Below are 19108 nucleotides of genomic sequence, written 5' to 3' on the forward strand. Positions count from 1 at the left end.
AAAATGTAAAGAAATCGCCGTTTCCGCTACAAATCGTACACATAACCTGTCGGTTTTTTGTATTAAGTCTGGTACAGTAACTTTTACATTCCGGACAGTCACGGATGTCATCTGACTGATCGATGCAGACATTGTTCATTTTTCTGTAGTAAAACACACATTCGTCGTCAGACATGTCAGCTTTAACGGAAATTTCTGTAAATTCCAATATGGTCCTGCACTCCGCACATCATAACTGCTGAGTTTGGTCAGACAGTACCTATACAGGTTTTCCGGGGCTGAAATACAATTCAGAAAAGTACAATGAAGACATTGAAGCTGTTCTCAGGCTTAAACTGCTGGTCCGGTGATGAATCAATAAAATATCACATTTCGTTAATGGTTTGGAAGAGTTTCTGTGGGGAATAAAAGTTGAATTCCGCCTTCAATGTTTACACCAGATCTTTTGACCTTGTCACATAATTTAATTGTGTTACAAGAAAATAAGTTTGAGCACTGAATTTACGCTTGAGTCTGAGAACAGTTTCATGAATACGGGCCCTGAATATTAATTTCCAACTGTCGATGCATTTCAGAATCAAAGACATAAACAAAAAGTTTGACATAATTTATTATCCAGCTGATGAAGTTTTCAAATTAAACAAGATCATGACTGTTCAGCTGAAACAGTCATAAGCACGCCTGTTTAAGAATATCTGGAAATTTACAAATGTTTTTTATTTGTATTGCTGGTTCATGGAAAAAGAATAATATAATATGTGTAATATTTATATGATTATCCGTTTCATAGAATTCCAACCATAATGGATAAATTAGCAAATACAAATTGACAAAATTTAAATTTGAACAAACTTTGTAGCGCTTCATCCCAACATGCTACTGGCCAAATATCATCACCCTAGGCCTTTGGTTATTCTGGAGAAGTCGTTTAAAAAATCCAACTCATTTAAGTTGTTTAAAGGTTTTAAACATAAGTGACCCCTGTGACCTTGAATATAAATCAAGGTTATTTATTTGAACAAACTTGGTAGCCCTTCATTTCAGCATGTTACTGGCCAACTATCATCACCCTAGACCTCTTGGTTATTCAGAAGAAGTTGTTTAAAGATTTTAACATATTTGACCCCTCTGACCTTGAAAATGGATGAAGGTCATTCATTTACACAAACCTGGAAGCCTTTCATGGCAGTATGCTTCCTGCCAAATATCATCGCCCTAGGCTATTTGGTTATTTAGAGTCATTTAAAAAGATTTCAACATATTTGACCCCTGTGACCTTGAATACAGGGGTCAAATATCATCACCCTAGGCCTCTTGGTTATTCAGAAGAAGTTGTTTAAAGATTTTAACATATTTGACCCCTCTGACCTTGAAAATGTGTGAAGGTCATGCATTTGTAAAAGTTGGTAGCCCTTCAACCCAGCACGCTACTGCTTAATATCATCGCCCTTATGCAATTTGGTTATTCAGAAGAAATCGTTAAAATACTTCAACATAGTTGACCCCTGTGACCTTGAATGTGGGTGAAGGTCATTCATTTCAATTTACCTGGTAGCTCTTCTTGCCAGTGGGCTTCTGGCTAAATATTATCACCCTAGGCCTTTTGGTTATTAAGAAGAATTCCTTTGAATGTTTTATAAGACTATGTGTTGGATTTCTCCTTACACAACACAGAGCTTGACCAGGTACAGTCTGCTAAACTGTTTGGTGTAAAGGTTGATAAATGTTTAAGTTGGGAAGACCATGTTAACTCCTTGTCGGGGAAATAACTTAAAGTCAAGTTCTACTGGGCCGATTTAACTGAAACTTCGTAGGAATTATCAACTAATGGTCCTGGCAAAGTGTTGTTATTTTTCAGGTTGATCAGAAGTCCAAAATCGCCACCACAGCAGCCATTTTGAAAAGTAATTTTCAAACTTAAAGTCAAATTCTACTGGGCTGATTTAATTGAAACTTGGTATGAATGATCAACTCATGGGCCTGACAAAATGCTGTTATTTTTCGGGTCGATCAAAAATCCAATATGGCGGCCACGACTGGACATTGTTGTGTTTCAGGGTTCCAAGGTCAAGGCCAATGTCACTGTTGCTATATATAGAAAATCATAAACTGATTCAATTTAAACACTTTTAATTAGCAACTTCATTCTTTCATGGATTTTGGTCAAACTTTATGCACATGTCAAGCATGAGTATACTTCGGACATTGTTGTGTTTCAGAGTTCCAAGGTCAAGGCCAAGGTCACTGTTGCTATGCATAGAAAATAATCGACTGATTCAATTTAAACACTTAGCAACTTCATTCAATATCTTATGGAGATGGTAATAACATGCAGAAAAAACATATGATTATTAAAATCAACTTATCAACTTTAAGTGTAGTACCTTGTGTGTGTGCATGTTTCAGGGTATCAAGATCAAAGTGGATGTAACTTTATGTCTTACAGTCATTTTTCTAGTTTTACTCAAATTTTGGTAGGGATTATTGACATCATTATCTCCACTTCATATTTCAACAACAAAAACTAATACTTTAGGACTCGGGTGACCGTTAAGGCACATGGGCCTCTTTTTTATCTTCTCATACTCTATACATACAGTGTGAAACGATAAATGTATTATACTTGTACATACTGGGCCCACTTGTATAAAACATCTCAACTCTTGAGATTTCCTCAAGTCTAAGATTTCCCATAGACAACTTACATTGCTTGAGATTTTCCTTAACTTTGAGATGTTTTATACAAGTGGGGCCTGAAGTCATAATGTTACATATCGTATATGTTGTCTAAAACAGGAAATGACTTAAGCAATGTTGGTTCAACTTGTGCCCAATCTGTTTGCCTTTATATGTGTAACTCGTTGCAATAAACTATTACGATAAAGCACGGAACTAGGTCCGTGGATAAAGCTACACTAAATACATTGTACATCTTTTAATTACGACTAATAAATAAAATAAGGTGTGGCAAGACGTAGAAATATGTATTTTTAAAGCTAAATAACTTGTATAAAGTGTCCCGAATGGGACATATATGTAAGGGCAATACTTTCATTATCACTGACTTCAAATAATAGGCCTATATATGGTAGCATCATTTTAAACTGGAGTGCAGATAATCTGGCATTAAGGGAAACAATTAAATTGTTCTGTCACAAATTATGTCAAATTATACTTTTGTTATTTAAATGAACACATGTTTAACTTGTGTGTCATAAATATCATACATAAAGTTGACTGCATGAGTATATATCTTTCTTTACAAAAAGTTCAAAGTACAAAATAATAGACGCAAAGAAAATCATTTTAATAACACTCCCTATAGGTAACACGTATGTCAGAAAAATAAAGATTATTCACAATACCTATGCTATGGAACTGAAAAACTTGTCACAATATGGCCGCCGGTCACACGCGCTGTAGTCTCCGCCATTTTGATCTCGAAACAAGTTCTCGTTTGCCGAATCTCGAACAAACGTTATATTTTTGCAAGGTTTAAAACGTATATCTAACTCTAAATATTTGCATCTAAGTATAGAATACTTAAATATTTGATACTTTCCGGTTTAAGATGTAAATTCTCTTGATATACCTAAACGAGTTTCCATTGATTTGATTGGTCGAAAATTATTGTGTCGTCTGCATCGAGAAAACGGAATATCAACAAACCAACGTGCTGCAGGTTGTCAACAAAAAGGGAGTCAATCGCAATATCAGGTTTATCAAAGTGACGCAAAATGATAGGATAAAAAACATACAAGCATTGTTATAAGAATTTAGGCATTTTAAACAGATATTTTGCATGAAAAAAAAAATAGAAGAAGAAAATTAAATCCAAGGATAACAATTTCATTTTTGATTAGGCCTACTAACGTTATCTCACAACTATTTTTTATTCATAAAAAAATTTCGGCATGTTTTGAAAAAAAAATCTATACAGTTTTATGTGCTGAACTGATTCAATTGTTAATTGAGGAAACAATAATTTTCTCTATTGCTAAAACTATACATATAGTCAGTAAGTTGCTGATATATATATGATACATAGTTCACATTAATTTAGCGTAAAAATTCAACAACTCGTATAAAGATGAAACATTCTACAAACCTCGACCATGACCATTGCTATACCTCAAGCACATGTAATCCGGCTACAGATATGCCAAGAGTGGGGGAAATAAATCATGACCATAGTTACACCTCCGCTAAAAGTGCATGCTCAGTTGGTACACATGTATCAAATGTGGAGCAATGCAATTTGATCACTCCTACTCCTGCTCTGAAGGCAGAAAGGGTACGTGTGATCTTGGAATGGCATTGCCTCTATTTGATCTAGAGACCCTATCAAGTGACTCAATGAACAATGCCAAACTATTATCGAAAATACAAATTTCGAAGTTTTCAATGTCCCAGGGGATGGAAACTGTTTTTGTCATTGTCTAAGTCTTGCTTTTCATGGTCATGTAAACAATGCAATTGGTTACAGAAATAGAATTTGTAGATATGTTTATGAAAACTTTGATGTGCACAAAGACACAGCTATGATGATGCATGATTATGACACAGATATAACAGCAGCAGAAAAATACTGGAAAGAAATGGTGCAGGATAGAGGTTGGGCAACAGTTCTTGAAATTAAGGTTGCTGCAATCTTATTTAACATAAAAATTAATGTGTATCTCCAGAACTATTACAATACACAATCAGTGCATCCAAGTAGGAACAAAAACAAGTTTACGTTCGAGTCTTATGCCCCTGATGTACAAATTTCAGGAAACAAGACTGTTACTCTGTTGCTCAACAACAGCCATTTTCAAATTTTGCACAAAACAACAAATCCCAAACCACCACCATCACAAAACACATCTCATGCACACAAAAATGTAAATCATGAAATTCATGAATCAAATCACTTCACAAACAGACTGAATCAAAAGAGTACAAATACAAAAAGAAAACACTATCTACACAAGAAGACATAATCAACCCTGTTCCTTTCAAAACACCTAAAAGACATGTTAACCAGAAGAAACAATATCTTGAACAAAACACTGAAATAATCCAGTTAGATCCTGAACCTGGTTTAGAAAATTCAGATAAAACTTCCACTCAAAATCCACATGTCACCACAAATGTAGAAAACAGCATCCCAATGCAATCAAACATATATGACCCTAGTACAACAGATTTGTACTTAAAATGCAGAAAACTTGGCATTCACTATGACCCTGAACCTCAGAACAAAGCAAATAACTCAAATATCTTAAGAAAAAGGAAATACTTGCGTCAAATTGAAAGAGTCCAACAAAATCTAAACATCAAATTAGATGATGTTCCTAATCCACCCCCGTTACAAGATGATGGACATTTCAATTTTGCTATGGATGCAATACGTGCATTTGAACTAAAAGAAAATTCTTACACGTTTAGTGTATGTATCATTTGTAACGAAAGAAGGTTAGAGATGAAAATGGCATCCCAAGGCATTTGTTTTCGATGTTCAAAAGACAAATCTTCCATAAAACAATTTTCCTCTGAAAACAATATGGATCCACAATCTGTACCAGCTCAGCTAAAAGACTTGACATTAGTTGAACAGCAATTAATTAGTAGGATATCACCTGCTATCAATATACACATGCTAAAACATGGCGGGATTGCAGCCAATGGTCACTGTGTAGCATTTCCACAACAAATTAATGAACCTGCCCGAATCTTACCAAAACTTCCCTCTGAAATAAATATGCTGAAAGTAAAAAGAAAGGGAAAAAATGAAAGTTATAAGGAACATCGTGTCAGGAGGTTTACTGTGCAAAACGCTCTGATCTGGCTCAAAAACAATAATCTGGCATATTCCGATATCACAATAAGCCAAGATAGACTCAGTCAGCTCCCTCTTGACAGCACCTTAGAGCTTCAAAGTCTAGAAATTGATTCTATAGAAACTAGGGTAGATGACCAAGGTCCAGCTCCCCAGCAAGTAGATCCCGGGACAACAGATGGTCTATCTGAATCAGGCGTTCTAATTCCTGAGCCAAATCTTGACATCAATAAAGAATTACAAACTGTGGTGGAAGACATTATTAAACAAAATGAGAAATCAAGTTCTAAAACATCAGTCATAAAAATACCATGGCCAACGAGGGATAACATTCCAATCTCTGAATTTACAACTAAGTACTTCTTTACTCTTGCCTTTCCATGTTTGTTTCCCTATGGCACTGGAGATTTCCATGTAAATAGACCACATACCTTCAATTCTATGGCAGACTGGGCTGATCACCTGCTTTGGTACAGGGATGGACGGTTTGCAAGACATTCCTACTTCAAGTTCATTGTACACAACATTATAATAAGAAAGAGAACACTTGAGCAAAGTACATACATTGTTAAGCAACAAATTGGCGATGAACACATGACAATATCTGATTTAAAAGAGCAACTACAAAATGGCAACATCAACATTCCAGAAAAAATTCTGTATTTTGGGGCAAATTTGCGAGGTACATCACAGTATTGGGCACAACGGGCCAAAGAACTGAGGGCTCTCATTCAGTATCAAATAAATGAGGGAAATGGATTGCCAGCTTTCTTCACCACAGGAAGTTGCGCTGAATTCTACTTTAAGACTTTACACAGGCTTCTACAGATTTATACATTTGAAACTACCAAAGAAAAAGTTGACCTTTCAAACCGTAGCACACTTTTTTCTGTTTTGCAAGCCAATGCCCATGTTGTTGCTCACTATTTTGAACTCAGAACTCAAAATTACTTTAAAGAAGTCATGGGCCCTGTCTTTAAAGTAAACACATACTGGTACAGGCAGGAATTTGCAAAGTCCCGTGGAATGGTTCACTGGCATGGCTTGTGTTGGCGTTCTGACCGTGAACCACACAATTTAATGTCCTCACTCATTGAAAAAGGACTTTCTGATGATGACTGTGCTGAACATCTGTCACAATGGGCCAAATCCAACTTTGGAATGACAGCTTGCCATCCTGCAGGCAAAGATGAAACAGGAAACTCAAAGAAAGACCTATGGCCCCCGCCTGAGGGAACAGGACCTCCTCCACCTGAGGAAAAAAATCCTCTTTTAAAGTTACTTATGGATGTTAGTGAATCACAGGAATCTCTGCTTGAGGACCATCTCCTTCTCACCAACAGGGTTAATATTCACAGATGTTCTGATTACTGCCTGAGATTACCAAAAATAGCAGATCATCAAAAAGAGTTTGTCGTATGGAATTTGGCACAGAAGATAAACCAGGGAAAGCACTGCGTGCCACACCAGCAGTAGTTAGAGATAAGAACCGTTCATTAAGACTGGAGATGGAGCGATATCATCCCACAATGGTCCAACATTCACAGTTTCATACACAGGGGTGGAGAGCTAATGGTGACATTTCTATTATTCTTTCAAAAAGCAACCCAGAGAATCCCTCTGTAGATGAAATTATTGCAACAGAACGATATGTATCTGGTTATGCTTGTAAAGGGAGTCAGCCTACGGGTGCTCTTGTTGACCTTTTCCATGATCTGGTAAACGATCAAGATGAAAATTCTGGTGCAAATGTTAAAAGTGTCTGTACAAAACTTTTGATGAATACTGTCAAACGGGACATATCCAGTATTGAAGCTTCCTTTGAGTTAGCACGTCTTCCACTCTTCAGATGCAGTCACCAGTTACAATCTGTTAGCCTTTCAGGTTCTAGAGTTCTTGAAAAAACTGGTTCCACCATAACCAAACATACCCCTCTTGACAAGTACCTTCAAAGACATGATAAAGACGAGAGTTCTTGGTACCAGTTTATCTGTAAGTTGGGCAAAGTCCCAGTTATTTCTGGTAGTCAAGTTAGAGCAATGTGGCCACTAACTGAAGATTACTGCCGCACAATGATGCTACTTCACAAGCCAGATTGGAGAAAAATCAGTGATGTAAAGAACAATAGTGACAACTGGGTTCAAGCATTTTCAAATTTCTTGTCACTGGAATCTTGTCCAAACTTTATTAGGGCAGATGTTGAGAGAGCAAAGCGGCATGAAGAACCTGATGCCAGAATCTCAGATGATGAAGAAAGCGAACAAAATTCAAACACTGAAAAACCAGAATGGATGGATCTTTTAGCACCAAATCCTGACTTGGACTACAATTGTCCTCAATTTGTTTATGACGATGGAGGACCAGATTACGATTGGAGTTCAGAAACCATTCCTTTCCCAAATGACAAAGGCATAAAGTTTATTGAAAATATCAATGTACCGCTTGCAGACAGTGATACCAGCAGTACACTAGATCTTCCTAATGTTTCACACTTATCTTTGAATGAAGAACAAACATTTGCTTATAATCTTGTTATGAATACTCTTATTCACTACAAACAAGACTCTTCAAATGTAAAACCATTGAGGATGATCGTTGCTGGCACTGCAGGGTCAGGAAAGAGTTTTTTGATAAAGTGTATAGTGAAGTCTATCAGGGAGCTTTTTCAATATAACAAGGCTGTGCAAATCCTGCGTCCGACTGGAAATAGCGCTAATCTTATTTCTGGGATTAAACTGCATAGGACCTAAATCAGCCAAGGAATTGACTCCTCCTGTAGGTAGTACACTTTCTAAGCTTCAGAGCGATTGTGATGGGGTACTTGCCTTAATTGTTGATGAAAGATCTCTTGTAGGTTGCACTACTCTTGGGTGGATGGAATACATTAGTCGTTACAGTATGAACAATGGTTCTATGTCTTCTTCGTTATGGGGTGGTTTGCCTGTAGTTGTGTTCCTAGGTGATGATGTACAACTGCCACCAGTATGTGATTCTCCTGTTTACAACTGTAAGAGTACGAAACCTGCTGCACTTCATGGTGCAATTGTCTGGAAAGAGTTTAAAACAGCAGTCACTCTTTCAAATATTATTCGACAAAATGAGAACCAGACACAACTTAAAGATGCTTTACTGGCACTACGGAATTATAGTTTGTCAGCTAATCAAGCTAAATGGCTACAAAACTTCCAGTGGGACACATTACGAATGAATTGTGGTCAGTTATTGCTTGACAGGATGACAAAAAATGGTTTGTTTGTTTTTCCAACACATGCAGCAGAATGGGAGCACAACAAAAACCAACTGCTCAAAGCAAATGAAATTTCACCTATCACCTATCGCCAGAATCACATCAATAGATCAAGGTCAGCATTGCAAGACAGCATCAAGTGACTCGACCAATGGTCTCGTAGGAACACTCTTCTTGTGCAGGGGTGCCAGAGTTATGCTTACAGTAAACTTGAATGTGAAATACGGATTGTTCAATGGTTCCATGGGACAGGTGGTTGATATTCTTTATCTGAATGGGAACACTTCATGTGATAGCCTCCCATATGTTGTCATTGTGGAATTTACAAAGTATACCGGTCCACCATTTATTGACAGCCACCCAAAACTTGTGCCAATTGTTCCTGTTGAGAGAAAAATAGATTGCAACTGCTTTCATTGTAAAAGAAAACAAATTCCTCTCAGGTTAGGATGGGGAACAACAATTCATCGTTGCCAAGGTATGACGATAGGGAATGGTGAGGCACACAGATACATAGTCATTCATCCTGGTAATAACCAATTTGAAGCTAGAAATCCAGGGGCATTGTTTGTAGCACTCTCTAGAGCAAAATCAGCTGGTGGAGATGGAGAAGATCCTGACTTCGCTTGGCATCCTCATGTTTTGGTCAATGAGGACAGACTATGTCAAAAAGTTTGCACTTACACTACCAGGGCACGCACAAAGGAAATTGAAAGAATACAATCACTTTGTGATATCACTAAAAACACATATTCCCATATTTTGTGTAAACATGATAACTTCAGGAATGAATCCCCGATGGAAGAATAAAATACCCAACTGTATTACATGTAGTTTGTTGTACATTAACTCCAGTGGTGGGTGATATGTCAATCGCTAACCCTAAGTTTACCATAAACTTACACAAATTCAATCCCCTTTTCATGTATAAATCTCAAATGCATACATATTCTCATCTTTTGTGTTAACATGATTTCTTCAGGATTGAATCCCTGATGGAACAATAATGTACACAACAAATTGTGCGAAGATTCAAATAAATTCTCTTGGGATGCCATTTCAAACGGAACATACATCAAGTGTTTCAAAAACTATTGAATTGATGACTACTTAATGATTTACTATTTCATCCTTGCCTATTTCACTGTCTATAGCACTATTTTACATGATATATTTGGATACAGTTTTCATCATGTTTCATATATGTTTGAATTTCTCATGGAGAGAAGATTAAAATTTATCCCTGTACAATTTTATTTCACTCTAATGTAGGGTGATCATCGATCGCAAACCCTTAGATGTTGTGTAACTCATGTACCTTTTTTTATAATCTTATAATTTCCACAAACAAATAAACATGATAAACTTCTACTTAATTAGTTAACTGTAGGTATCAAAATTTTAAAAGTTCACAAATAAAAAACACAAAAATTGTAAAATACTATGCATAAATTCTCTCTGGATACAATATTTATAAATCAAGAGCTTGATCCTTGGTATGGCTTGAAGTTAAGTTTGAAGTTATCCAAAGGACTTATTCTTAAAGATATATACATATATATATGTATATATCGTTTCAAGGATATCAGAAAACTATGCTAGTATACATGATTTACAATATCTATCCTAATATGGTTATTTCATTGTCTTTGTAGAATATGCGGCACTTGCTTTTTGCAATGGATTCAAGAGGTGCAAAGTTAGATACTTATTTAGAGTCTAATGGACCTTTTGCATTCTCACATAAATGTCATGTCATCATACGCCCAGGTGGAAAACTTCAAGATATCAAACATCATGTCAGTCAGAAAATCGACAACATCACATATTCTGATAAACTGCGCAAAATTTGGATTGTCCTTGCTGCAGGCATTTGTAATTTAACAAATAAAATTACTCATTCCGGTGGAACTGAGATACAGTATGTTAGATCTACAGTAAACGTGCAGTCTATCATTTCTAAATTTAGAGATATTTCAAATTATTTTCAGTCACTTGAAAATGTTTTTGTGAAATTCACATGTATTCCATCTGTTTCTCTTGAAAAAAATTGTGATTTCAATACATTTAAACGAAAACTGCAGTATTCTATGTATTCAGAAGAGGAAAGACAACTACAGCAAAAACACTTAGAGGAAGATCTGAAAACTAATAACTCTGCGTTACTTGCTTTTACCACACCTGTGAGATGGGATCGCGACCTTTTGATATGTTCCACAAAGAAACGTGGTAGAAAAAACAATACATCAAAAAATGTATGAAGACATCATACAAAGATTTGTATGATGGAGTGCATCCTAATGATGTGCTGTCAAATAAATGGTATTATTTCATGTGTTTGTCTGTCGCTAGTGACATAGAAGTAAAACAAGCAATTCAATTTGAAGAAGCAATAAATGATACTGACTCCAATTTCAATGAAAATGACTCTTGGGACTTCAAGCGAAATTAATTTGTAACCACGTATGAAAAAACATGTAGCAAATTCCATTTTGTATATATATAAGTGAGGTGGGTGACATGCCAGTCGCTAACTGCACGTTTTAACTCAGCTGAACCAGGGAAATTCCTGATAAAACTTTGTCATCTATTTCTTTATTGTTGTGTTAGTAAACTTTTAATATGTTTGACTTTTCAAGAACTTAAGACAATTTTTAACCAATCTTGGTCAAAAAGCATTCTTGCGTTATTTTGTAATAAATTTTAGATAAAATCCCATATATATATAAATATTTTCATCATGAAATCAGCTAAATAAAAGCATATCCTATCATTTTGTCAATCTTTAAAATGAGGAGCATATATCAACTTATTATACGTATACATGTTATGACAACAAGAACAACCTGGAAAGGAAGCATGGTCATTTTGTGTGTTAACTTGTTGATAATATTTTAACCTATTTTAAGTAAATGTAAAAATGCAGTTTATTCAATTGGTTTCTTACTCCCTCAGCATACCAACTGCAATCTTTCATTATGTTTACAGGCATTTCATTCTGATTCGTCGACATTTTCAACAGGCATAGCGATACAAGTTTTTCCAATCTTCCATCAAACTCCAAGTCAAGACAAACTGAATCCGGAGGTTTTCAAGGTAAATAATTTTATATAATCATCATAACTTAAAACAGATGCATTATATACACTATCATGACTATGTGCATTTTAAGAATTACACATTTTTCTTTTCTTTTTTGAGGGGCTTTATGGCCCCTACTGTGTGTAATGTGTATAGCCAGTGCTACAGTACACTACAATAAAGAAAGGAAACTGTAATATACACTATAAAGCTATATATACATGTAGGTCTGATTGAGTAATTTAACATATCACTCAATGCTTGAACATTTACAACCTGGCTCCGCCCTCACTAACGGCCGTGCCGTAAAACATATTTTTATGCGTCCATGCTTATATACATAAATTTGAATTGATTTTATTTCTATTTTTTCTCAATTTCTCTTTGGAGAAAATAATAATCAGACGGCAAGCATGTAATCGATCATGATTTTTTAACGTTAAACGTCACGGTGAGACAGACTATTGATTACGGAAGTCATCTTGCACTTCCAAACGCATGCGCAACCAAAAGGAATATGTCAGATGAGAAACATGCAGCCGAGTCAGAAAAATGACTGACAAAGGTTTATACACACCGAAAGAAATACATAATTGGTAGACAGAGACTAAGTAATTGTACAGGGACAACATGTCGTCCTTATTTTGCAGTATTGCTGACATGTTCTGTCTCAGAACAGTATATACAGGGAACGAGTGATGTTTGTCATCCCGTCTCTGAATCTCATAAACATAATTTTCCATCGACATCGAAACGGACCTTTTTAATTAGTCTGTTCCAAAGATCTCGTCATAATGGAGAGAAAATCAGCCGACAGTTCTGGAGATGTAGACAATGGTGTCATTGAGATCATTCCGATGGATGAATACGACTCGCAGAAGGTAAATACATATATGGGACATGATTCATAAATAACAAATGTCGCGGTTGAATTCATTTGAAATATAAACAAAGTCATCAGCGTGTTTTACTACAGTTACGACGGGTACAGTTAAACTGTTACGAACTTTTTTTTATGTTTCAACTGGCCTACCTTGGCTAGCGTTGTTCTGTTATAAATTCCTCTGATCTACATACTGAAGTGGTGAGTGACAATGAGTTGAATGTTGTTTACAAGCGAATCTGTTCCATAAATATCTTGTGACATATGCTATTGACTATAAAGCAATTGATTAAGTTACTCAATAATTATAAAGAAATATTAAAATCTACTTCGTTCTTTGCAAAGGAGTGTCGCTAAATCATGTAGGTTTTGGTTTTGTTATTCAAAACAGTGTCAGGTGTTTTATTGAATCCTGGTTTGTTTCACCCTAAATCCTGTTTACACTACTGAATAGTATAGGTTATTTTGGCCTAAAAATATCATGTTAAATCAGGTATGCTGTGTTGAGATCTGCCGTGAACCAAAAACAATCTCAGTTGAGTTCAGTAACGAACCAATTCTATCGATAATGGATTATCAACCTATCACTCATACTAAACTAGCTAGAAAAAAAATTCATATCCAACAACATATTTTCCCAAACCTGTACATGTGGAAACACGGATGAAGTTTCCCATTTTTTGCCAAATGCTGGTGATATTTTGCAAATTCCTTCCCAGGGGCCCTTTCCCAAAATAGCTGGCAAAAACCTTGCAGCCTATCACTAAAGCCATCCACTTGGATTAAAATAGCTAGAAAAAGATTCTTAAAAAAAGATAGGGTGAAGCAATCTAGCTGAAAACAATAACGTTGAACAGCATTTAGGGCGTAACAACCTGACATTGTACTATTCAACTATTTTTTTCACCCAGAACATACATTGCCCTTCTAATTTAATTCCTCTTGATCAAGTCTAACAATCTCGACGCTTATCCAACAACATTGTTGTGGTAATCATGATTCCATGACTTGAGTTTTACTTTATATCTTATCTAGCTATAGCACTTCTGTACAGATATATAAAATATGCCAATAATAAAAATGGAATCCTTTTATATTTCTTTTTACATTTCTTAAATTTAATTTGATAAGTAGAAATTTAAAAAGTTGCTATATCTGCTTGCTTAGAAATACCTGTAAACAGTTAACTAGCTATATAGTGCTTTACAAACTGGTAGGCATTTGTACATGTGTAAACAAAAATATGAATGTGTTGTCCAGTCTAGTTCTCCAAAACTATTTTTACCCATTGAGAGAAAATAAAAGACTACAAAGATGTGCCAAGGAAACATTTGATTTGATAATTCATAGTTTTCTATCTCAAAGGATTGTTTGTAAATGATGCTTTCAGCTGGGACCTCTGGATTCCATGCATTCAAACTTTGGTTGTCATATGACCTGTTATGGGCCTCCATATTTTTCTTCTGATAAACCAAAATTTCAGAAAGATCTACCAAGTTCATCTCAAGAAATAGCTATAACAAACATTAACTGTCAAAATCATATATATATATATAGTACTGCCTGTTTTTCATCTTGTATTTCAGTTTAAAAATGAAACATGCACATCTACATATATATAAAATTAAAGGTGAACCTTCATACGGAATTTGAGGAAGATCTGACAGGTCCTTCTTAAGAAGTAGCGATAACAGACTTTAATTGTCAAAATCCAAGATGACTGACGAGCTGGTGACCATTTTGTTTTTTTCTAAGCAGTCTCAAAAGAAAACACAAACAACTTAAAATGAAGGGAAAATCTTCGTATGCAAATTGAGAAAGATCTGTCCTGACTTTGCGAAATACTCAAATAGTGATAAAGGTCTATGGATGACTGATGGACTATCACAGATGAATGATGACTTGAATAAACCAATGACTGGTGGGCTAATTTATAAAGTAAACTTTGAGCTTATGTTGAGTTTAGTACTCTCTTGTTATTTTATCATAAAAGGAAAATTATAAATATGGCAGCTGTGACATTGTGGTTTGTATTCAAACTCTTAAATTTTACATAAGCTTGTATCCATATATATAGGAGACCCTGTCCTGAGAGCTATATATAAATAAATATTGATACATTTTTTTTAGCTCACTTGGCCCTTCACTTATGGTAGCAGTATACAGAAGAGGGTTGTGGCCATGGGTGATATTTTTGTTAAATGGCTAACCACTGTATAATGATATGTAAAAAAAATATAAAAATAAAACTGTACTAAAATTGGTATAGGCATGATGAAGTGGGCTATGTGAGCTTCACATTTGTAAAAAAGAAAGAAATTTTTTTGGTTCGAGAATAAAATTTTGGCCATAATCCGAAAGGGTGGGTACACATGAAAAGCTAGCTTTACAGGAGGTAAAATTTTGACAACAGCACACGACGCAAAATTGCAAAAAATCAAGTTTACAACTTTAATGGGACCCAGATAATTCTGCAACCAGGTAGGTAATCTTTAATTTCAGACAGAGCTTAGGAAAAAAATTACTAGTTGCGGGGGTCAAATTTTGGGTTAAAATAACAATTTTTGACATTTTTTGGTAATTTTTGATGTGGTAACCATGGTTTTCACACAAGTGACGTACATAGAAAAAAGAGGTTTATACACTTCTCAGTACTTTATATGTAATGTAAATGTAATGCCGTTTACAAATATATATACATGTATACATGTGTTGTGTAGGGTAAATCCGCTGTGTTTACATTTCCTCGACATGTGCCTTGTTTATCAGAGTTGGGCCATTTCTACTGTATACTGCTACCTATGCAATGGTGCGACGTCCAGCGTCAGTCTGGCGTCAGCTTTTCACTTGAAACAACTTCTCATTTGTCAATAACCAAGAGGCCTAGAGTGATGGTATTTGGCAAGAATCATGCTGGGAAGAAGGACTACCATGTTTATTCAAATGGATGACTTTCACCCATTTTCAAGGTCACAGGGGTCAAATATGTTTAAAACTTTAAACAACTTCTTCTGATGAATAACCAAAAGGCCCAGGATGGTAATATTTAGCCAATCTCATGCTGGCTTGAAGGGCTACCAAGTTTGTTCAAATGAATGACATTGGCTTATATCCAATTCAAGGTCGCATGGGTCAATTATCTAAAAAAAGGCTTTCAAACAACTTCTCCTGAATACCTAAAAGGCCCAGGGTGATGATATTCGGCCAGTAGCATGCTGGGATGAAGGGTTACCAGGTTTGTTCAAATCAATGACCTTGACTTATATTCAAGGTCACAGGTGTCAAACATGTTAAAATCTTTAAACAACTTCTTCTGAATAACCAAAAGAACCAGGATGATATTTTGCCAGTAGCATGTGGGGATGAATAGCTACCAAGTTTGTTCAAATGAATGACTTTACCCATATTCAAGGTCACAGGGCCGGTCAATTGTCTTAAACAATCTTTAAACAATTTCTTCTGTATAATCAAAATGCCCAGGATGATGATATTGCGCCAGAAGGATGTTGGCATGAAGGGCTACGAGGTTTGTTTTAATGAATGCCCTTTGCCCATATTCAAGCTTAAGGTCACAGGGGTCAAATATGTTGAAATCTTTTAACAACTTCTGAATAACAAGAAGGCCCAGGATGATGATATTTGGCCAGTAGCATGTGGGGAATAAGGGCTACCAAGTTTGTTAAAATGAATGACCTTTGTCCATATTCAAAGGTCACAGGGGTCAATTGTCTTTAAAACATTTAAATGACTTCTGATGAATAACCAAAAGGTCTAGAGTGATGATATTTGGCAAGAAGCATGCTGGGATGAAGGGCTTCCAAGTTTGATCAAATTAATGACCTTTGCCTATATTCAAAGTCACAGGGGTCAAATATTTTGAAATCTTTTAAACGACTTCCAGGGTGATTGTTTGCTTATGTGAATGACCTTGACCCACTTTCAAGGTCACATCTGGTAAATTGTACAAAAATATTTAAAAGTCATCTTCTCAATAAACAAAAGATATAGGGTGGTTATATTGGGCAATTTGCATTTTGGGATGAATTAGGGCTATACAGTTTGTTCAACTTAATGTCCATGTTTGACTTTCAATGTCACGGGTCAAATAAGTATAAATTGTTTAACAGGTTCTCTTGAATGACTTTAAGTCAAGACACTGATAGTTTGCCTGTAGCTTTAGTTCATTTTTAAAGTAACAATTGTGAGATTAATTCCAGGTGAGCGATGCAGGCCCATTGGGCCTCTTGTTTTAGGTAAAAAGGCTGTACTAAAATGCTTGTCCAAACACCTGTCTTATGCCACTGGATGTCAGGCAAAGATGTGCATGCATACACTTTGTACAGTGTATTTACTGTGAGATTGTTATTTGTAACGTTTTGCAAGATTATATAGCTAAACATCTAGAGTATAATAGAAATTTGGCTACCACAAATGATGTTGAGAAATAGCTATATAGGTATTAAGTTTGGCATCAAAGGAAATCTCACCAGTAGGGATGCACGTTCACTAGTTTATATATGTGATATATATATCCGAATGAAAGTATTGATTGGTTGTTGTCTGTTGCGCAGCCATCTGTATGTGTAAGGCACTTAATTGTTCATCAGGAAAACAGCACCTACACATTGCTGCAGGACACACAATTACAATGTGCAACACTGTATATTATATATATATGGGTTACTCCTACAAGTGTGTTCTGTCTTCACCCAGTCACTACTTTCATATATCAGCTCATGATCAGGCTAGCTCTACACTGCATTTAGTTAAACTTTAAAATTATTTGCCCCTGGCTTCTTTTGCAGCCTAATGCTTACCTTCAAAATATAATGTACATTGATGAAGGTCCCCTTGACCTTTAATTCTTCACAATTCCATTAAACCTATTCTGGTGATTAATATATATATACATGTATTAATAGTATTAATATATATATATAACACAGTTTCACTATATTGTCATGTCATGATTTGTGTGAGAGTTGTAATATTTCCCTTTTCACTTTCAACTCACAAAAAATGGACCATATTTGTTGTGGTATCCAATTTAATATCAAAGATTATTAACAAATTGTATAGGACACTGGCCATATATATATATATACATACATGTATATGTATAGTGTATGGATCAATCACCTTAAAAAGGCATATGGACCATGATACCGTTAGTTAATTACCTTTTTAGGGAATGACCGTCCAGTATAATAACCTTTTTAGGGAATGACCGTCCAGTATGTAAACTAACGTACACATCCTATAGTATCATTATAATTTACCAATGCAAATAATGATTCATACAATCAATATAGTTTTATAGTCTTAGGATATTGTTTCATTCAAAGTAATGTTATATATCGTCTTAAATAAATAAATGAAGTTTTTATACCAAAAATTGGAGAAAGCTAATGATATTATAATATAATCTGAATTAAATACATGTACAGGATTTCAGATATTGGAATCAGCTTTAACCGGTAAAAAGAACATTTTGTATTGGGTTTTAAATTCTGCTGGCCTGCACATCTGTCTTTATCACTCACTGATATTGGTCCAGATACATATTTGCGTAAAACATCGTGTATTACAGCTGGTACCAAGACACTTCTAATTATCAATTATTCGAAATGAAACTGACATTGGTCCATTGTCATTTGGATTTTCAGATATATTTTTTTCTTATTCATTAAGTGAAAATATTACTAAACATACTTACCAACTTTTTAAAATTTCCCTAGGGGAGCTTGAGATTGCTTGTGCTCAGAAATTAAAAGCATAAATAAAATAGGTGTAAAATTAGTATCCCCAGGTAAAAAATAATTCTTTTTATATAATCCAAATGACGTCTTTTTAGCTATTCTTTCCAATGAAATCATTAGATCTTGGGGGGGGGAAATAGGAAAAATAGGAATAGTTTAGCAAATTTGCTGGTTGAAAGTGCTTAAGTTTAGGGTCCAAGATCAGGAGTCTCCCTGGCAATTATACCTAAATCCCTCAGGAAAGTGTATGTAGCATTTCTTAAGAAAATGGAAGTCATCTGAACCATGCCCCAAACCCCTCCAGGCAGATTGGTGTT

The 19108-nt window shown here is 35.3% G+C and overlaps 2 protein-coding genes across 6 annotated transcripts in view; both read left to right on the forward strand.

The window, feature by feature from the left end:
* Nucleotides 1-5545: 5545 nt before the first annotated feature.
* On the forward strand, nucleotides 5546-7297 carry LOC110461994. Its single transcript, XM_021515754.1, has one exon. It carries the CDS (start codon nucleotides 5546-5548, stop codon nucleotides 7295-7297), a length of 1752 nt encoding a protein of 583 aa, XP_021371429.1.
* Nucleotides 7298-12656: 5359 nt separating this feature from the next.
* LOC110462010 (calmodulin-regulated spectrin-associated protein 1-B-like) overlaps nucleotides 12657-19108 on the forward strand; it is a 41775-nt gene continuing 35323 nt past the window's right edge. For all 5 annotated transcript variants that reach the window (XR_002464216.1, XM_021515773.1, XM_021515774.1 and 2 more), the window contains exon 1: nucleotides 12657-13030. Coding sequence is in view for 4 of the 5 variants with exons in the window: in XM_021515773.1 (XP_021371448.1) it covers nucleotides 12944-13030 (87 nt within the window). In the remaining variant the exon portion in view is untranslated. The remainder of the gene's footprint in view (nucleotides 13031-19108) is intronic.

This window comes from Mizuhopecten yessoensis, unplaced genomic scaffold (assembly GCF_002113885.1).
Source record: "Mizuhopecten yessoensis strain PY_sf001 unplaced genomic scaffold, ASM211388v2 scaffold10717, whole genome shotgun sequence".
Classification (NCBI taxonomy): Eukaryota; Metazoa; Mollusca; class Bivalvia; order Pectinida; family Pectinidae; genus Mizuhopecten; species Mizuhopecten yessoensis.

Coding starts and splice junctions, on each gene's coding strand:
- LOC110461994 (XM_021515754.1), top strand. CDS start 5,546: ATGGATCCACAATCTGTACCAGCTCAGCTAAAAGACTTGACATTAGTT.